At 53.4% G+C, this 21,780-nt stretch overlaps 1 protein-coding gene across 2 annotated transcripts in view; it reads right to left on the bottom strand.

The window, feature by feature from the left end:
* Positions 1–21,780, bottom strand: part of ABCG1 (ATP-binding cassette, sub-family G (WHITE), member 1) — a 36,560-nt gene that overhangs the window by 6,214 nt on the left and 8,566 nt on the right. For both annotated transcript variants that reach the window (XM_005885705.2, XM_005885706.2), the window contains exons 2-7: positions 11,447–11,564; positions 10,504–10,636; positions 7,685–7,735; positions 3,112–3,257; positions 2,694–2,817; positions 1,258–1,372 (exon numbers count right to left, since the gene is read on the bottom strand). In XM_005885705.2, the coding sequence (XP_005885767.1) occupies positions 1,258–1,372; positions 2,694–2,817; positions 3,112–3,257; positions 7,685–7,735; positions 10,504–10,636; positions 11,447–11,564 (687 nt within the window). The remainder of the gene's footprint in view (positions 1–1,257; positions 1,373–2,693; positions 2,818–3,111; positions 3,258–7,684; positions 7,736–10,503; positions 10,637–11,446; positions 11,565–21,780) is intronic.

Below are 21,780 nucleotides of genomic sequence, written 5' to 3'. Positions count from 1 at the left end.
TATTAACTTAGGCATCCATCCAGGGTTACTGACCGCCTGCTGTGGGCATCCAAGCCTCAGAGCAGAGCTGGAAGATGAGCCGGATGGAGCAGGACTTCTGTTTGGAGAGTTCGCATTTTGCACGTGGGATTGGGCATGAGTGATGAGAGCTGTGGCAGTTCAGGGGGACCACGGAAAAAGGGGTGACCAGGGCCTGAGGTGTGCTTGGCACCCTGGGGGCATTGAGGTCTGGGACCATCCGCCCCACCTTTCATAAACGGGAACGGTGGCCCATTTTCATCAAGGAGGCCACATGGGCTCAGCACTGTCCGCTCTGCTGGTCACTCACCCACCCCTCCCCAGACGCCAGTCTCTGTGCACTCCAGTCCTCTCTCCGGGTGACGCGGAGGAGATAGAAGCCACACCCTAACTTTTCTAGAACTTCCCGGAGGTTGCATGGACCCTGTTTCTCTTTCTGTCCATCTTTCCTTCTAGGTTCTCACCTCTTTGCAGGCCTTGGACCTCACCACCCTCCCCCACTCAGCACACCTGTCCCCAACCATGCTTCTCTCTTGTGACTATAAACCAGACCCGGCCCCACTGCCTGTAAACAAAACTGTCTGTTCCCTTCACGTTCCCATTCCCACACTCTGGCTCAAGTGAGAGAAGTGTTTCCCAGGAACAGGGTCTTGTGGAACATAACTTGGGAGATGATGTTGGAAATACGAAATCCTGGGAGTGTGGCCAGATGTTTGAAAGAAAAGCAACTGAATGAGAAATGCTGATGACCAGGAGGGTTGTAGTGGGTTGAATAGCACATCCACCTGGAACCACAGACTATGACATTATTTGACAAATGTGTTTTGCAGCTGTAATTGGTTATGGGTCTTGAGGTGAAACTATCCTGGAGTTAGGATGGGCCCTGAATCCAACAACAGAGACACGCAGAGACAGAGCCATGCGAAGACAGAGATTGGAGTGATGGGGCCACAAGGTTATTTCTTGTTAGAAATAAATTCCTTCAACCTGGGACTAACACCAGAGATGTTAGAAAATATTGCTCCTAAAAACAGCTCCCTTGTTATTTTATCTGGAGGGGAAAACAACCTCTTTTTCTGTCCTTAAAAGTTCCACCATAGGATGGCACTTGAGCCACCTGTGGACTATTCACGAAAGCCCTGGCCGAGGGCCTCTGGTAAAAGTGAAAATCCACCAAGAGTGGCAAACAAACAAACAAACAAACACTTCCTTTTCCTTCCTGGTCAAGGTTATACTTACCAAAATCAGCGGGGTTGTGGTAGGTTGGACAGTTCAGACCTAAATCCCTCAAATATGGTACAAGATTGGAGACTTTCCCCCGGTACACACACTGTCCTTGACTAAGAACATAAAGCTAGAAAAAAGCAAGGAGAGGTAAACATCAACTCTGCCTGCCTCCATGCTCTCAACATCCATCCACCCACCCACCCACCACCTACTCAACCACACCTCCACTCCCCCATCCATCCACCACTCAACCACCCACCCACCAATCCACCCATCAATCCACCACCCACCCACCCATCCATCCATCCACCATCCACCACCTCCTCACCTCCACTCCTACATCCACCTACCACCCATCCATCCATCCATCCATCCATCCATACATCTAATCACCCACCCATCCATCCATCTGCCCATCCACCCTCCATCCATTCATTCAACCAAATCTATCTATCTATCTATCTATCTATCTATCACCCACCCATCCATCCATCTGCCCATCCACCCTCCATCCATTCATTCAACCAAATCTATCTATCTATCTATCTATCTATCTATCTATCTATCTATCATATCTATTCATTCTCTCTCTCTCTCTCTCTCTCTCTCTCTCTCTCTCTCCATTTAAGACTCTGTTAAAGTTCACAGGGAAATCCATGGTGAGTCAGGGAAAACTGAGGATATCATGAGGCCCTGAATTATTTTCTTATATTGTTTTTGCATACTAACTAACCACCTAACCACCTGCCTGGGAAAGACTCGTGAGCCTACACATTTCAACCCTTGGGATTTTTTTCCTCTCATAATATCAAAACCTAAGGTTTACAAAACATGATATTATACAGTAGGTCCTCAGGTTATGTCGGAGATCCATTCCTATGGCACGACATAACTCGATTTTCACCGTAAGTCGGAACCCACCTACATAAGCACCTACGTCACTCACATGGAGCACATACACAGCAGTAATGAAGTGAAACAGTAAAAAAATTTAACAGAAAGATAACAATTCCTGACCTTTACTTGTGGTAAATAAATAATAAAAAACATAAAGCACATATGTACATACATCAAAATGACAGAACTTTTTTTTTTTATAAATAAATGGGAGATGGCGACGTAACCACGAAACGACGTACGTCGAGTCTGACGTAACCCAAGGATTGTCTGTACAAATAATCTGTCATTCAATTCAGTAAAACGGGTATTTCCCCATTGCAACATGAAGCCTCAGCAGTGTCTACAGTGACTCACCCAAGTCCCCATGGCCACACAACAGCTTCTGAGAAGACACTGGCCAGCTCTCCTGACCCCCTTCCTTAGTTGCTTATGGCTCCAACATCTTATGAAACACTGAGGCCACGCAACAATGAAGACAACCCATGGACTAAGGGGAAGCTGAGAACCAGAACTCAGGTTCCCACGGGCTGACCACAGCAGGGATGTACCTGGTCGAACATCTCGAAGAGCTTGGCGCTGGGCTGGTGGATGGTGCAGATGATGGACCTCCCTCCCTGAGCCAGGCCTTTCATCAGGGAGACCACCTGGAAGCAGGAGGAGCTGTCCAGGCCGCTGCAAGTCAAGGGGCACCATGAGACGTTTGCGGGGACCACCCCCCCAAACCATGCCCACATTCAAAGTGCACTGGGTAGGTCCGTATGCAAGCCTGAGCCCACAGGTGTCTCCTAGTCTCAGACAGGGAAAGTGGGGCAAGTAAGGCCTCTGCCCTGTGACCCCAAAATAGGAGGAGAACAAGATGGGGGCAGGCAGGGCACACACCTCCCCCTTCTGAGGCTACAGTAGGGGCCCCCATAAAATCTGCTGGCGCAGAGGTCAGGGGCTCTTCCCCCTGCTGCTCCTGAGTACCTGGTTGGCTCATCGAAGAACATGACAGGAGGGTTGTTCACCAGCTCCAGCCCGATGGCCAGGCGCTTCCGCTGCCCGCCTGAGAGACTTCCGGTCCGCGTGGTGGCACAAGACAGCAAGCCCAGGGCCGTCAGGATCTCCTTGACCTGGAGGGAGGAGCAGAGCCAGAGCAGCCGTCAGGGACCTTCCACCACCTGTCACCACCTCCAGCACCACGTGGAAACCTGCTGCCTCCCCCACCCACTCCCAGCACACACAGACCCATGCAACACCCATCCCAGGCTGCCCTTTTCCAAGTCCAAGGTCCTGATTTCGGCCTGGGAGGCTGAAGCAGTGGTGAAGCAGGGTCCCTATCCTGCCCCCTGTCCTGGCCTACACTTATAAAGTCTGGCTCAGGGCCAGGTCAGGGAAGGTGTTCAGTGAGCATCTGTAGGAGAGTGGATTGGCAGACACATGGATGGACAGATGACCAGGTGGCACAAAGGGCAGGCCACCAAGGCGGTGAAACGAGATAATGAATGAAAGTGGTTGGCAGGCATTTAGTTGATGGCAGCTCCTGTAGACACACAACTATCCAGGCCAGGCCTCTCAGAAAGAAGGGATAGAGCCCCCTTTGCCCTTGTCAATAGGAAAACAAGGTCTCTGAAGAGGTAGCAAGACGATAAAACTGCTTGAAGCAGCCAGTCCCTCCACAGCAGTCCCGATGTCCCCCTGAGACACAAACAGTGCACTGTGGGCTGAGCCCTCCTGTCTGATGGGATTATCGATTAACTATTGGCTCAGAACAGAAGGGTCAGCAGACTTCAGGGTAGACAGCAGTGCCAGTTTCAGCCCAGTGTCTTCTCAGAGGTCAGCTATCGGCCTCCCAGCCTCCACAACAGGCTCACCTCCCCGAGGTCCCACCTGAATTTGCCCAGCCATCGTCCCAGCCCTGGGTGACTCGTGGGTCCATCTGGGTGGACCCAGTCTAACAGCTTCTCTGGGAGATGAGGTCATGCAAAGGAGAAAGAACTCCTTGGGTTACTTAAGCACAGTCACTACAAAATTAGGCTTAGGTGACAGAAAGAGGCAGGGCACCACAGCTCCATGGGCTGGGAGGCAATTGGTCAGACAGGCCTGGGTTCGAATCCTGATCATCCTCTCTCTTGTTGACCCCTAAACCCCACTCCACTTCCTCCTCTAGAATGTTGTGCCTTTGAGGGACACCAACCCAGAAATAAGGTCAGCGAGGCCACCCTCTAGAAAAGGCTATCGACGTGGGGCAGGTGGGGCGGCTCTTCCGGGTACACTTCCACCCTGGGCAGACAGAGCCACAGGCCAAAGTCACAGCACGAGGACTCACACTGGTCATTCTAGGCTCATTTTGGAGCATCACAGACATGGCACAAGCCCTTTGCCCGTCCATCTGTTTCCTTGTGTGCTCACTACTGTGGCCGAGCATCCCTCAGCCCCTGTGGAGTGGACACTGGAAGTGGAGGGGACGTCCCGCTGGAGGTGGAGGGGACGCTGGAGGTGGAGGGGATGCTGGAGGTGGAGGGGATGCTGGAGGTGGAGGGGACGCTGGAGGTGGAGGGAACGCTGGAGGTGGAGGGGATGCTGGAAGTGGAGGGGACACTGGAAGTGGAGGGGACGCTGGAGGTGGAGGGGATGCTGGAGGTGGAGGGGACGCTGGAAGTGGAGGGGATGCTGGAGGCGGAGGGGACGCTGGAGGTGGGGGGACGCTGGAGGTGAAGGGGACGCTGGAAGTGGTGCCTTCCCTTCTCCCGCCCATCCAGCGTGTTTTCTCCAGTGGGCTCCCGAGAGTGACACTCTGCAGGTTAATTCTGTTTCAAAACTAGTCAGAGAGAACAATATCTGGCCCTGGGACCTCTCTCCTGAGGAAGACCCCCTCCCTGGAGGCTCTTGAGGTCCAAGCCCGCTTTCTGGTAAACAAGGCCTGACAACACATTCCACTCCGGCCAGAACATTCCCGTCTATTGTGTTTCCAGGCAGGGAGCTGGAGGGAAGTGAGTCAGGGCATGTAATGGGCTTCTTATCCTTAGACTAACCACACACTCCCCCTGACGGATCGCCGGGGAGGTGGACCTGCACGTGGCTGAGACCAGGAGGATGGGTGGGCGGCCTGGAGGCTCCCAGTGAGAAACGTGTGCAGGGCCCGAGCACACCTGTGGGCCCTGCAGGGGTGGTTCGCTGCCGTGGTCAATCGGCATCAGACGGATCTGAAGAGAAGTGCGAGGCCCTCACTCCCTGGGGGTGATGCAGCCACAGAGTCCAGGGGAGACCCCGACCGAATGCACGTAAACGCAGCCGAATGTAAACGTGTGCATGGCCCAAGCACGAGGCTCTGTTCTGGCCCATGTCTTGGGCCTGGGACAATGGAGGACATGCACTCGGCACGCCCCCCAGGAGATCCCTCCATTCCCTACCAAGAAAGCCATATGCGCCTGTCCTTTCTGCCCGAGCAGACAGAGGGGGTTCCTGTGGACTTTTCCCCAAGACCCTACCCAGCTCCTCAGGCCACTGCCCCCTGCGCTCTGGGCTTCCGTCAGTAAGAGGGACAGGGACGAGAAGGCCAGGCCCTGCCTGCCTTCGGGGCAGTGTGAGGCTGGCTTGGATGGTGCCAGCTCCCGGGATGAGGCTAGAAGCTGCCTCTGAAGGTCATGACATAACGGACAAAGCCGGCGTGCTCCTCAATATAGAAAGTCAGCTGAGCAGCACGCACTGTGTTCCCAGCCGGTCAGCAAAGGCTGCCCACCCTCCTCAGCCCCTCCTCCCGTGTGGAAAGGCGGGTCCATGCGGGTCAGGCTGTAGGGAAGTGCTCCACGGCCTACTTACTTGTGGGCCATGCCTGTCTACAGCTCAGACACGCTGAAGCAGTGGTTCTCAACCTTCTGGCCCTCTAAATACAGTTCCTCATGTTGTGACCCAACCATAAAATTATTTTCGTTGCTACTTCATAACTGTAATGTTGCTACTGTTATGAATCATCATGTAAATATCTGATATGCAGGATGGTCTTAGGCGACCCCTGTGAAAGGGTCATTCGACCGCCAAAGGGGTCGCGACCCACAGGTTGAGAACCGCTGCACTACAGGCATCATCTCACTCAGCCTCAAGCTGCCCAGAGGCCGATAGGACCTGGCCTTCCCCCTCCCCACTACCTTTCAGGGGAAGCCCAGGGCACTGCAGGCGGTGGTGGAGATTACCCCCTGGGTCCTGGGAAGCCAGGGCTGAAGGGACTCCCCCTCGCCGTGCTGTGTCACAATTGAGTTGTTTGCACCGAATCAAGTTTGCTTCTTCACCGCAACCCAAAGTGAAGGTTCCTGCTGGTGTCCAATTGATGCCAACGACCTTTGATCGACAAGGGACAGAAACACACGTGGTTCCCACATTACCTACATCTCAATTTCTGGTTCCGTTGAACCCGCTTATTCCTCTCAACCTCAGAATGGAAGAGTCCCACGGGACACATCTTCGGCTGGGGGTCACAGAAAGGGGCTCTTCACCTACACTGAGCAGCTAGCTCTCCCCTGCCCGATTCAAGGGCTGAACCCCAAGAGCCTGAGGGTGCTGGGGCAAGGGAAGGCAAGGAGAGGAGGACAGGAAGGGCAAGGGGAAGCCTAAAGATGCCAGCATTTCCTTCCATACCGGGGTGGTTTACATTTATGTGACAGCAACTACTACGTGGGACAGGAGAGGGACAGACGTAAACAGAATTGCTGCTAGTGTTTCCTTGGCCTGTAGAACTATTCCCTTCGCCATCCAGTTCCCTTCAACACAGGAAGAGTCCCACTGCACCACTGGGGCTAATCCCGTGGGCCCTACGCCTCCCCCTGCTGGGCTGTGAAGACAACATGGTATTTCATGGGCCGAACTTCACCGAATTCTATACTGAAAACCCCACCGGCGCTCCGTGTGGAGTGGAGAGGAGGGAAGCTGAGTTTCCCTTCAACGTGTGTAAATATAAATTTGTTCCTTTTCCCCCTCCATGGGGCTTCCGGTGCTCCCCACTGGGTCTGCTTACCCTGCACCCTCGCTGTTCCCGGGGAGTGAAGAGAGCCATGAAAGGGATTAGATGGCCTACTCACCCTGGAAACTTGGTCAATTTATTTTTTTAAAAGGCTGGTCCATAACATGTGAGAATCAAATTCCTTCTTGCAAGTGTGTGTGGGTGGAGGCTGGTTATTTTTAAATGAGTGACTAACCACCTTCATTGTTAATATTTTATAACAACAACTGCGCGTGCGGCATGTTAACTAAGAAAAACACGGCGCTTGGGCGGACCCGAGGCCGGGCCCTCCAGCCACCTGAGCTCTGGGGCTGGTGTCCCGCTGCGCCCTTGCTGGTGTGGCAGCGCCAGGACACGAGAGTCAAGGCTATGGCTCTTGCAGCACAGTGGCCAGTTCTGGCTGCCCGGCAAGAGTGCAGCACACTGTGATGACACCGTTGCCCACACACAGAAGGTAAGGCGACAAACCAACAATGCCAGCGCCAAAACATCCCCGCACATGTGTTTGCCAAATGCAGTTCATGCACTTTCTGGCCCACCTGTGGCCCCAAGGCCCACACTTACCATCTCCTTTCTGCCTTCGTCTTTCTCCTTGAGCTTCAGATGCGCAGATACCTGCAGGGGACAAAGGATACAGTGTGGAGTCAGAACAGATGGCCCTCGGCAGGGCAAACCTCACAAGCCACACCACGGGCCAAGAGCCCCAGGGGCTGCAGGAAAACCCTCTGAGAAGGCCGTGGCTTCCCACCTCCCTTGGCTCAGCAGAGCAGGGTCTAGGACAGCCGTGCATGTCTGGGTGCTTTCCGTTCTCAGCTGAATTTGCAGCTGTGTCCGTGAGAGAAATTAGATGTGGGCAACTGTAAGATAAGGAACCTAAGGCCTCAGGGGCTTGAAGACAAGTGGTGTGTATTTAGGAATTTCACAAGCCACCTGGGAAACCGTTGGTAGCTTAAAACGATCCATTGCTCATCATGGGTATTTGAGAATATTTACACCACAGAAATCAGCAAGCGCTACATATCAGGACTCTGGTGGTGTTGTTGTCTTGTTTGCGATTCTGGTTGACAGCACACCCCTGGCCCCCTGGCCCTGCCGGGGAAAACCCTGACTAGTCATCACCACGCCCAGGGTCAGCGTTGGTTCTGTTCTGCCGACTTCTGTGGCTTTAGGAAATGAGCCTGTTTCCTCTTGGGCACAATGGTGAGGGTAGAACCTGCCCACCAGTGAGCTGGTGAAGTCGCCATGAGGATCGATGACAGACTGAGACGCAGGGCAGAGTGGAGAGGAGGCCGCAGTTGTGGAGTCAGACAGGGCCAGGCCTAGGTCAGCTCGGTCGGGCCAGCTGCTTGCCTGGTGACACCAAGTGTCACTTCTTGGTTAGTCTCATGGTTGTGAGGGTCAGAAGCAGCCATGAAGATGCATAACCCACAGCTGGTAGTCAATATTAGCCCTACGTGTGTGACAAGACCTCAGGGAGTAAAAGAGATCATGGCTTCAAGTTAGAATCTCATTGAGTTTCATTGTGAAAATAAATGAATTTCACAGCAGAGCCTGGGAAGACCGTAGGGGGAGGTGGGAGATGACAACAGGAGTCACTAGTCTTGTTTGCAAAAGAAAGCAGCAACTGAGCCAGAAATCAAAGTGAAGATTCTCTCTGGTCATCTGAGACGAAGTAGCAACGGGATGTGTAAAGCTCGCTTCCACTAAACGTCCCATTCTGTTTTCCAGCTCCTCCTAAGGGCCCTGTGCTCTCATCAGATAAACAATCAGAGCCACCGGGGCACAGGCCTCCTCGGGGGCCAGCTGGGGGACCGGTGTCCCCTGCCTTACACAACACTGAGTTCCAGGGACGAGAGGAACAACCCCGTAGGGCCCTCCTCTCTGTCTCCCCACAAAGCAGGTTAAGGAGAAGATCACATAGCTGACACCTTGCCCTGCTCCCCTTTGCTAAGAGTTGCCCTTGGGATGCAAGGCTGAGCAGTGCCTCTCTCTGGTGCCAGAGGGAGGAAGCTCTGCTCCCTTGCAATGAGGAGCTCGGGCTGGAAAACCAAGGCGAACCCCGGCCTCTGACCAGGATACAAGGCAGACAGGCTGAGGGCGTCGCGTCACATGCCAGGAGCGGCTCAGAGGCCCTGCCTTTTACAGTGGACGAGGAGGAAGCAGAAAACCAGGCCCTTGCCATGAAACACACCGTGAGGAGCCAAGGGCGCTGATGGGCCTTCCCATCTCTTCTCAATGGGAGACACTCCAGGGGTTCCTGGTGCCCACAGTTGGGTCAGTGTGGTCCCTGATGGTGTGGCGGGGTCCTGGTCTGTTCAAAGAGCATGATGGCCAGGCCATTCTGGACCCCAGCGTACAGGGTGCCCTGGGCCAACAGCTCCCTCTGGAGGCTGCCTCCCTCCGTGCTTCCGCAGGACTACATGTCTGATGGCTGTGGGCTCTGTGAGTGCAGGGCCCGGGACCCAGCAGGTGGGCAGCACCAGGCAGGCAGGCGAGTCAGAGGAGGAGGAGACTTAATCCAGCACCAGGCTGACTGGAACTTGGTCCTAAAGCCACAAATGACTGAAGAACAGCTGATGGGAAGAGCAGACCCTCAGCCCAAGGGGCTAGGACCGGGGTCACCTAGGAAGGGGCCACCCACATCGGTCAGGTCAATACCTTTCTCGGGAATTTGACCTTAAGTTGGCCACCCAGGGTCTACGTGAACCCAGGGCAGCCATGGGCAAACTATGGCCCGCGGGCCGGATCCGGCCCATTTGAAATGAATAAAACTAAAAAAAAAAAGACCGTACCCTTTTATGTAATGATGTTTACTTTGAATTTATATTAGTTCACACAAACACTCCATCCATGCTTTTGTTCCTGCCCTCCGGTCCAGTTTAAGAACCCATTGTGGCCCTCGAGTCAAAAAGTTTGCCCACCCCTGACCCAGGGTCTAGAGCAGCGGTTCTCAACCTGTGGGTCGTGATCCCTTTGGGGGTCAAACGACCCTTTCACAGGGGTCGCCTAAGACCATCGGAAAACACATATATAATTACATATTGTTTTTGTGATTAATCACTATGCTTTGATTATGTTCAATTTGTAACAATGAAAATACATCCTGCATATCAGATATTTACATTACGATTCATAACAGTAGCAACATTACAGTTATGAAGTAGCAACGAAAATAATTTTATGGTTGGGGGTCACCACAACATGAGGAACTGTATTAAAAGATCACGGCATTAGGAAGGTTGAGAACCACTGGTCTAGAGGTTTGTTTTCAACAAAACTGTCCAAACAGGGCTGGTGTCGAGCTCCGCTGGGAGGAGGGGCCTGGCAGAGCCCAGCCCCACAGGGAGCGCTGCCCGCTAATGGAGGAGAGGGGGGCAGCTCACCATCATGGCCTCCTGCACGGTGAGGTGTGGCATCAGCATGTGGTCCTGCATGATGTAACAGGACACCTTCCGGAAGCAGCGCAGGTCCCGGGCTTTGCCGTTGGTGAGGATGGTTCCCTTCATGCCCGTCTCCCTGCAAGGCCAGAAGAGGACTGGTCAGCCTGGCTCCTGCTCCTGCCCCCGCCTCCAGGGCTGGGGAGGGCCTGAGAGAGAGGCGGCCCCTCCCAGCACCTTCCAGGCTGGACCGTGTGCCACAGAGATGTGGGGGCAGGAAGGACGGAGACCTGGGACAGCCTAGTATTCGCAGGAAGGGACTGCAGAGAAAATGCCCAGCACAGCAGGGAAGGGCGGAGGGAGGTCTCTCTGGGACGGCATGTTTGTAGCAAATGCCCATCAACCAGCAGCGATGCGCATGGAGGCTCCTACAGGCGGCCACAGCTCAGATATACACCCGGGCTTCTCAGGAGGATTTCTAGTGCTGGCTTCTGAACAGTCCTGTGTGTAGCCAAGGTGACAGTGGCTGCCCAAAGGCCAAGACTCTGCAGTCTGGGGTGTGGCCGCTACGTCAGAACCAGTTCCCCAGGGCCCAGGGACACAGCAGGGCCCCGGGGCTCACGTGGTGAAAGAGGAGGGGGCCTGCGCCTTGGACCTCTCAGCCAAACGTGTGGTCCTCCACCGGGCAAGGTATTCATGGTGGACAGAGTGGGCATCCATGTGTACTTTGGAGATGGAAGGGGCACAGTCCCACCAGCCACACTCACTCCCTCCTGCACCTTGCCTATCCTTACTGCCTGAGACCTTCTGGGGCATGGCCCCAGGCTTCACTGGAGCCTGTGCAGAACCTTCAGAAGGGACGGATGGACTGAGGTGGCTTCCCTGTCCATACTGCCGCCACAGGCCACATACGGCGGGGACCTCATTCTCCGGGGCAGGGTGTGCTCACCTGTATCCGGCCAGAATGTTCATGAGCGTGGACTTCCCAGCCCCGGAAGGACCCATGATGGCCACCAGCTGCCCACTGTTGAATTTCCCAGAAATTCCTTTCAGCAGGGTCTTGTATCCTGCAGAAAAGCAGATCACACTCACTCTCTATCACAGGACTGGTTGGTTTTAGCCCCGGGGCAGTGCAGGTAAACACACAGTACATTTGACCTTGGATCCAAGGCCAAAGCGAGATTTCTCACACCTCTGTCCACTTCCTCAATCGCATTTCATGGGTTATGTTAATGACAGTTACCAGTGTGTGATGCTTTAGACCAGCGGTCGCCAACCTTTCGGACCTCATGGACCACCGGTGGACCACGGACCACCGGTTGGCGACCGCTGCGTTAGACTGCACAAAGCACTCTCACACATACTATCTAGGGCAGTGATGCCAAACCTATGACACGCGTGTCAGAGGTGACACGCAAACTCATTTTTTTGGTTGATTTTTCTTTGTTAAATGGCATTTAAATATATAAAATAAATATCAAAATATAAATATTTGTTTTACTATGGTTGCAAAGATCAAAAGATTTCTATATGTGACACGGCACCAGAGTTAAGTTAGGGTTTTTCAAAATGCTGACACGCCGAGCTCAAAAGGTTCGCCATCACTGATCTAGGGCAACCGTCGCCAACCGGCGGTCCGCAGACCACTGGTGGTCCGTGAGGTCCAGAAGGTTGGCAACCGCTGATCTAGGGCATGAGGAGTCCACCATTCTCCTTTCAGAATGGGGAAGCAAGTGTCCCGGATGCACCAGGGACTCGTCCAGGCTCCCACACTGCTTCTGCCCAGGGTCACACCACTGGTCACACTGCTTCTGCCCCCACGACGGTTAAATTATTAATTTATTATTTCATTTGTGATTTTTATTTACAAGTTATACAAATATAAATGATTCATATAGGATTTGTTCATAAATTATTATGCTAACCTATTAATTAACTGATCATTAAACGCTTATTATTTGTAGCCACACCAAATTGCTTTGGAATTTCTGCCAAGTCTCCATGCAAGAGCTTTGTTAAAAGACACACAAATAAATCTACACATCCCAAACAGAGGCACACGAATTCTTTTTGAGTGAACTGTCCATGTGTGTGATAAATAATAAAACAGAAGAGACTGGATTCATGTTCAAAGACTCCTAAGCCAGAAACACTTCTCAGTTCCTGAGAAACGCTTGCAGAACAGGACCGTGCAAATGCAATATTTTAGCTCCCACACGATGTTTAGGGGGCCCAGTGAGAAAGGGGTGTGGGGCCTCCCACCAGATCCTACTCTCCCCCAGCCTGAGGCTGGATGCTCCCTGGACCCCAAACCTGTATGTTTATTTGAGCCCCAGCCACAGACTGGAGCGTTCCCATCTTTCACAGATAAGACACCTGAACACCCAACTGTCACCAGGCGCCACCTTGGCTCAGATGGGGAGTCCCCAGGGCCTTGTTTAATCAGGCAGAGAGAAGCGGAAACGAAGGCAGGAAGCGTGTGGCCCTGCGACGCGGCTCATTACGGAGAGCGGCAGTGCCCGGGGAGGGCTGAGACAGTTGTCCCTGTGGGGAAGGGACAGAGGGACAAATGGAAGGCGTCTGGAAGAGTGGCTCAGAGCTGCAACTGAGCCAGATGCCTACCACTGGGAGGTCCATGATGCCAGGTGAGCAAACACCAGCTGGTGGGAACTAAAGGAGACCCATGGGTGGGAGGGGACGGGGCCCCAAAGGACTGCGTCTGCCCCTCAATGGACAGACAGACAGAAGGCCTGGAGGACACCAGGGACCCCTCCTCTGCGAGGTCAAGCTCGCCGTGCAGCAGGTTCCGAATCAGGATGGAGCTCTGTTGGGCCAGGGGCTCTGGAACCTGGGCCACAGGGGACCTGCCTGACATCACCAAGGGAGCATGAGATGCTCTGCTCATTAGATGCTCCGCCAGCCGTCTGCTCATTACCGGCCTCCTGTCGGTACAGATCCGGAGCAGGGTCACCTCCGAGCAAACCCTCTTATAAGCTGTTTCTTCTCAAAGTTCAAGGCTGTTCCCCAGCTGGTCCCCTGTAAACCAGGAGCTGCCTGAGGATGCAGACTCATTGCTAAGATGCCATGGCCACTTGGAGGCCAAGGGCAGTCAGTCTGCACATGGGTCAGGACAGCCCCAAGCAGCCTTGCTCTGGGACTCAGAGGCCCTTCCCTCTGGGCAGAGCCCCTGGGCACTGCTCTCCCTCTGACGTCACCTGGTGCTGGCCCTTGGGGTTGGGGTCCTCCCTGGGGCTCAGATAATAACAATCGCTGAAGGAAGGTCACAGGCCGGGATGCCCATGGACAGGAAGCCAGGAACACACACGGGTGTGGTAGCTGGGGGGGCATCCGGCCCTTTCAAGGGAACAGGCGGGCAGAGTAGGGGACAGACTGTGGTCTCCTCCCTTACAGCCACCGGACTGGAGCTGTGGGTCTGACCGTGAGCCCTGGTGCTGAGCAGGTACACTGTTGAGTCAAGTGAGTCACTTGGCCTCACAGGCAGACGACCCATGCCTCGGAGAGGGGCACCAGGTCCCAGGAGAGACAGGAGTGCGTGTGTGTGACATGCTGCAGGGTCCTCACCTGTGGGATCCATGTGGGGTTTGGTGGTGGAGAAGGTATGAGGCCCAACTTGGGGCTCCCTTCTCTACCATTAGAAACGGTTTTTCTTTAAATATGACAAACATGTATTTGGGATTTAAGACTTAAAAGTGACACTGGAGACAGAAGTCAAGGAGGCATCGATCTCCTGGGCCCACAGAGGCTGCGATGGAGGAGGTGGCGCTCACTCAGAAGTGGGCTCCCGGCACAGGCTGAGGGGCCAGAACACCTGTTAGCACGTGCAGGGCCCTATTTCTATGCAGCGAAGCTGCCCTTCACTTCAGACCTTGCACGGTCCCCTATAATACAGTGAAATGCAGATGGACCATCCCAACACCCCAGCCGCCCTACTTTCCCACCGATCAGGCCTACTCAGCTCGTTTTCTTGGCATCATGGCAAGATCACCTGACAGGCTGGGCCATGGGTATTCATCCGCCCCGCAGGGCACAGGCGTTCCATCCTTCTAACAGCCAGGCCAGAAGCCAGGCCAGAACCCATAACAAAACCCAGACCAGAGAGAAGAGGTAGGCGCAGAGAGAAATGGAGACAGACAGACAGAGATGACGGTGCCTGCGCCCCTCTATCACAGGGAAGAGGACTCTGCTCAGACTCGGGGGGCCCGGGGAGAGCGCTGCCGGCATCCTCTGAGATGGAAGATGGAAGGGGTACCTTCTGCGGGGAGAGGACAGGGGACCACAGGCGGGAGGGCTGGGCCCACGCTGGCATCAGGAGCGTTGGGGCAAACGGGCTGCTGGGCAGGAGAAAGGCCCAGTGGGAGGGGCAGCTGGAGACTCAGGTTCTCGTTTGTCTCGCAGACCCTGATGCTTTCCAAGTGGGAACTGGGGAGGGGTCTGCAGGGGAAAGAGGACAAATGCAAAATGTGAAGCTTGGTTCTGGCTGAAACTCAAGCTGGGGCAGCTGAGCAGGAAACGCTGTCAGCTCAGGCACCTCGCCTTCCATCTCAGAGCCTCTGGCCCTGCCTCCGCCCCGCAGCGGCACACTCCGTGCACTGGGTGGAGGGAGCAGGCACGAATGGGTGTTTGAGAACCTGCGGAGAGAGGCGCTTCTGAACAGCTCAGTGAAAACTGAAGGGCTTCCTTCGCTGCCCGCAGGATTCACACTTCAAAACGTGACAGATTCAGAAAAAGCCTGGCCAGGCGCCTGGATCTCAATGACTGGGTTCCTGAGGTTCAATAATAGGGAGAACAAAGGGGACATCAGAGCAAGACTTCTCCTAGAGGCCAGCCAGCCAGCCAGCCCCAAACCGAGTGCCGACAGGAGCCCAGGCCTCTGATACCTGCCCCGCGCACACCTCGTCTCGCCTCCCCGCTCTATTCATTATTGCCCCTGGGACCCCAGAAGGTCAGCTCCATGATAATGTGACCAGAACTGCCCCCTAATCACCAGGTGCTGTGTGTAGGACGGTGCCTGGCATGCAGTGGTCACATAAAAAGTGTTTATGGAATTAGTGAACAGAAGGTGAACGCAGCATAAGCAACTTCAGGGTCACAGCCATTGTCTTGGGCACCATTTAGTAAGAGCTTCTCTCCCACTAAATGCCCCAACAGGACCCCTCTGGGCTTCAGATCAGCATGTGCTGGGTCAGCAAGAAACTCCCAGCAGCCCCTGCAGATCCCGCTCTTCAGACGGCCCCTGAGGTCAACCCACAGGGGTGAGCATTGCTGTGCAATGCCTTTCAGAGGGGCCGCTGGTGTCCCTGTGTGGATGGCACAAAAGTCACCAGTAAGCCCTTATATAACCACAATCAAAATGTGCGTGATATTTCCTTCAGAGTAATTACTTTTTGATACAAATTTTCCCGAAGTTTTGCATGCACAGAGAGAAGTGCACAACTCGTGAGTGTATGCAAAGCTTGACACTCTCCAAACTGAACCTCCTGGGGAACCGGCCCTCAGGTCAGGAATGGGATGTACAGGGCCCTGGGAAGCCCCCTCCCACCACTTCAGTGGGTAATTGCTCTTGAACCTTAAGTAGAACTTCAGGGGGACTGACTTTTAGACAGAGGGATCTATGTTTCCCAAAGGGGAAAAGTTATTTTCCTCCCTTGGAAAGGAACGTTTTGCCCGCAGAACATTCCTTAGCCGGGAAATTGTGCCCAATAATCCCATGAGCACCTGTTGCTGCCCTACGACCCTGCCCTGGGATGAGCTGGTTCTTGCCCAGAATGGATGTCCAGAAATCACGGAGAAAGGGAATGAATGACGATTCGCACGTATCTGTCAACACCTACCAGGCTCTGGGGACACACAGCAGCTTACGTTCGGTTGGGTAGGGTACAGACTTTCTCATTTGTAGAAATGTGCCCTGAAGGACAGTTCTGGAGAGGAGCCCAGCAAGCCCAGCTCTGGACCCGTTCATGTGGGGTAGGGCAGGGTGCCAGCTTTGCTCACATTTTCTCCTTAATGCCTCACAGCAAGCTGAACACCAGGTTCTTCTCCATATTTTACAGATAAGAAAGAAGGGCTCAGAGGGGGTTAACGACCTGCCCAAGGCCACAGAGCAGCTCCACAGAGGAGCCAGCATTCCAACCACTTCTGCCCAATTCCAGAGGTGGCCCGTGCACTGGGCCACCAGCCTCTGCCAGCCTGGGCAGCGCAGTTGAGGGGTCTGGGCAGTCAGCGCCCCCCACCCATCTCCCTTCCCATTAATCTCGATGGTCATCTCAACTCAGAAGTATGCATTTAGTCTACTGTTGCACCAATTCTTTAACAGAGGATTGGGAAAAACTACAAAATGAAATCCCTTTGGTCACCGGAGGCCAAGGCTGTCCCCTGGGGGTGGGCAGAGCGGCTCCCAGTGTGGGTGTGGCAAAGTGATCTGACAGCTAAGGCCCGGATGCCCTTCATGCATCCAAAGAGCTCATAACTCATCCAATTGCCCTCATCCTTCAATTTCCTTTACTTTCCATGAAACATTCTCAAGTCAAAAAACAAAAAAATCCTAGCCAGGGCGTGGCCAGGTCTCATTTAGGGAGGACGCACACCCTGCTGGGGTCAAGGCCCCTCTGCATTCGTGAGGAAGGGTGTATCCTCCCACTCACACGGCACTCCCCTGGCTCCTTGTTATAAAACTGCCCCTGCTTCCTGCCTCCACCGGCTGCCCAACAACAGGGAGTAGAGCAGCCGCGGTCTCATTTAGGGAGGACGCACACCCTGCTGGGGTCAGGCCCCTCTGCATTCGTGAGGAAGGGTGCATCTTCCCACTCACACGGCGCTCCCCTGGCTCCTTGTTATAACTGCCCCTGCTTCCTGCCTCCACCAGCTGCCCAACAACAGGGATTAGAGCAGCCGAGTTTCAGAGCAGCTCCCAGCACGCCAGGCCCCTTGGGGGCCATTAGGTGCGATCCTAGTGACCTGCGGAAAATAATAAGCAGTTTGTCCCTCAAACTCCAGCGAGTGACTCCCTCACTCACTCAGGTTTCACTTAAGGAGCTGCTCTTTGGAAGGGGCGGCAGTTTCTAAAGTTCCAGGGTCAGGCCATCGCTGGGTTTTGTTTGTGAGCTGCACCCAACAAAGGCTGTTGTCTGGCTGCCGTGGGGGCAGGGCTGAGGCAGGTGGAGTGGGTGCCCCCTGAGAAGCAGGCTCTTTCTGTGCTTGTCCAGATGTCAAATGCCAGGCTGATGGCCGGGTGAGCAGGCTGTTAAGGTCACCGTAGACAATCAGGTCATCGTAGACAAAGGGTCACGATCCTGGTTTTGTCCTTTCACCTGAGAGCTCGCTAAGGTGGCTGGGCCACACCAGATACTCCTCCTCTAGGCCTCATGGAAAAGAGGTGAGTCCTGTCACAGATGAGGGGTGCCCAGGGCGCAGAGAGAGGCCTGGTCTTCAGTAGAGAGATGGTCAGGGAGCTGTCCCAAACCCCCCATGTTCCCTTCTTTTCCTCTTGGGGTCCCTGCACCCATCAGTCAGGGGCTGGAGATGGAGTTTCACATCCTGCCGGTCCATGTCCTCATAGGGACCCCTCCTCTCACAGCGGGGACGGTAAAGCCCAGCATAGCACCCCCAACAGCCCCAGTCCTTTCATTCGGCGGCCAGCATGTCCATTTCCTACAGAGCCCTGCTAACAACTTTGATTCTAGACCAGCCGTGGGCAAACTACGGCCCGCGGGCCGGATCCGGCCCGTTTAAAATGAATAAAACTAAGGAAAAAAAGACCGTACCCTTTTATGTAATGATGTTTACTTTGAATTTATATTAGTTCACACAAACACTCCATCCATGCTTTTGTTCCAGCCCTCCGGTCCAGTTTAAGAACCCATTGTGGCCCTCGAGTCAAAAAGTTTGCCCACCCCTGGTCTAGACTCTGTCCTGCAGGATGGCAAGAGGATAACTTTGTGCTGTTGTAAACCACCGAGTTTGTAGTCATTGATCGCAGCAGCCTCGGGAATTAACACACTCACCCTGACCCTGCACACAGCAGCTCACCCCCATGCCAACTCTCACCGGCCCCACACCTGCTGAGTCAGACCCTTGGGTGGGCCCGTCCTGGTGCTCATTCAGGTTTGAGACCATCGGCTCCTGTCACTTCAGTCTCTGGAGGGTGACTGAACAAAGCATCACCCATGGGCCACTGCTCTCTCCACCCGCCCCGAGAGGACAGGGGCGGGGAGTGTGAAATAGCACAGGAGCTGGGGAGAGTGAGCCAGCCCCTAAGAGGTCAGCGCTCTCCCGGCGGCTAATTCACCTGACTCATCTCTCAGCATTTATCCTGGCCTTACTTTTACCATTTGGTTCTGGACATCAGCCACCCACGCCCTTAACTGCTACAGCGCCCTCCTCCCTTCATAGTACAGTTTTTTTTAAAAAAAAAACACACCAATGTTTCCTACTAGAAACTCAGAAAGCCAAATACACTGACAAGAACAGCACCTGCTTTGGTAATTTTGCTTAAAATAAAATGCACTAGAATCTACCTTAACACTGGCCCCATGTTTCTTAGAAACATCGCTCACTGTTCTGCACTTTCAGTAACAGGCGTGTTTGTAAAACGAGTAACCAAGTCGCACCGGCATTCTTAATGCAATGGAACTTCTTTAGAAACAGCATGAAATTATTAATACCCTCTGGGTTTTCAGGCTCCCCACAGGGACACTTTCAGTGCACGGCAAGCTCGCTGGCGCCACCATGAAGGAGGACTGGTTTTCATGAAAGCTGGTGGCCCATCGTCCTGAGAGGCAGTCACTTTTGAACGTGGGCAGTGTCTTATGAGCCTGTGAACATCAGAATTATCATATTCCCAGAGATCGCCATGCTGCTCAGTGGACTGCAGGTGGCTGGAGTGACCATTCCACCTCCCTGTGTCCCGTATTCCTCTGGTGAACTTGCCCACACCCGCCCTGTGCTGACAACGTGACCAAGCAGCTGAATTTGCCCCTAACTGCCCCCTCTGCCCTCAGTCACTTGGGTGGCCCTAGTTGGCATGCCTGCTGCTTGTGAGCATGTGCACTGTGCACTTGTCACAGCTGTTCACTCTCCCCGAAGCTAGGCAGTGGGTTTAATCTGAACCGCAGCCCTCCACACCGCTCAGCCCTCCACGCTCATCTGATTTCTCTCCCGTGACACTGCCTCATTCTCACTGACAGCCAAGCTTTAAGGCACACGTCAGGAGGAAGTAAACATTTTCATGTTTCCAGTTCACTAGAAATGGCCGTGAACCTGGTGGTCACTGGATCTGTGTCACATGACAGAGGGCAGAGAGGAGGAGCATGAGGGTCAGTCAGGCTGCACTTGATCCTGGGAGGCAAGGTGAGTTCCTGGCAGATGGGGTGGCTCTTGCAAAGAACCCACAAATACTAATTGAACAGACCCCTTTCTTAACAGGCAGTCCACCTGGCTAGCCCCTGGGGAAAGGCTGCAGAGAAAAGAGGCTGGGAGACAGGCAGGAGAGGGGTGTCCTTGAACGCTTTCTGCCAGGCTCAGCACTTTGAAATTTATGTCATCGAGACATATCCCATTCTAAAACCAAGCACAGAACTGCCCTGGCCAGTGTGGCTCAATAGGTTGACTGCCAATGAACCAAAAGGTTCCTGTCTGATTCCCAGTCAGGACATATGCCCGGTGGTGGGCTCAACCCCCAGTAGGTGGTGTGCAGGAGGCAGCCGATCCATGGTTTTCCCTTTCTCTTTCCCTTCCTCTCTTTCTCTCAAATCAATAAAAACATATTTATTTATTTTTAATAAAAAGGTTTTTATTGATTTCAGAGAGGAAGGGAGAGGGAGAGAAAGATAGAAACATCAATGATGACAGAAAATCATTGATTGGCTGCCTCCTATACCACCCCCACTGGGGATCGAGCCCGCAACCTGGGCATGTGCCCTGACCGGGAATCGAACCATGACCTCCTGGTTCATGGGTTGATACTCAACCACTGAGCCACACCAGCCCAGCTAAAAATATATATATAGAACATTCTGGGAAGAGGGTAACTGACCAAATTAACAACACGACCCTCTTCTCTAAGGCAGATAAAAATCAGGGATGAAGAAAGAGTGCATGGTTTGGCCCAAGACACACATACCACACACACCACATTTCTGCCAAGTGAAGAATGGCAGGACTAGAAGCATATGGTTAGAGGCTGCCTGCTCACCATTTAGGACCCAACCATTTTCTAGACAAGCTGATATGCAGGTCTTTAGAAACAGGAACCTCACAAGCTTCCTCTATAATTCTTAATAGGGATTCTGATAAGATGTGAAACTAAACATCAGGGCTCCCACTTTTCAACCAGACTTTTGTATATAGTATGTTCTTATGTTACTAATGTGCATTGTGATCGTTTATATTAATGGGACACCTAAGTTATCATAAAAGTGCATTGCCTTCCCTTTGCAAATGTCTTCACTTGCCTCACCAGCAAAACCTCAGAAAAACAGAGTTACCCACCATCACTTCTAATTTCCTGTATTCCACCGTCGGCTCAGTGAGTCTCAGAGACTTAAGAACTATAATCTCCACATAGGTTTACAAAAATGTCAACTCTGCCGTCAAAAAATCAAATAAGCAAGTAAAACCCAAGACTATGAGAAAAATCATGAGCCACTGACAACTTGCATGTATTCAGGAACCCAAAAGGTTGAGCAAAGCATACCAATGATGGTGTTTAACTTCTCATAACACATAGAAACCAGAACTGCCAGGAAGGCCCAGGAGAGACAATGCATGGCACCTCCTATTCCACCAGGTGGTACCAGGCCTTCCAGGTGATAGAATGCAGCCCAAGTGGCAGAGATCATGTTGATCCATCGGTGGGAGTCGCCAAAAAGTGTGCACCAGGTGCCACAGAAAGCACACCTCACTCCCACACCCAGGATGGAAGTGACCTGGCAGGGAGCAGGGGAGCAGCCACCTTGCAGCGTGACGGCTGGATTCCAGCCAGCTGACTGGATCCCTGCTTCAGATTCCTGAGGGCAATTTCAGGATTCCAAAACCCACCCTGATCATTTTTAAACACCTGGGAGAAGGACCACAGCTGGTTGCTTCCTGCCCAACCTGCTTAGCCCAACCCAAGAGGCCCAGCCTCTCATCACTTCACCCACATGGTGAACCCAAAACAAAACAAGACAAAACAAAACAAGAATATTTAAAAGGATTCAGATATCAGTTGTCTCACAGAAAGCGTGTTAGGCCTGCACGTATGGTTCTACCTGCAGCTTTGAATAG

Source organism: Myotis brandtii, unplaced genomic scaffold, assembly GCF_000412655.1.
Source record: "Myotis brandtii unplaced genomic scaffold, ASM41265v1 scaffold923, whole genome shotgun sequence".
Classification (NCBI taxonomy): domain Eukaryota; kingdom Metazoa; phylum Chordata; class Mammalia; order Chiroptera; family Vespertilionidae; genus Myotis; species Myotis brandtii.
This window is presented reverse-complemented; position numbering and strand designations above follow the sequence as displayed.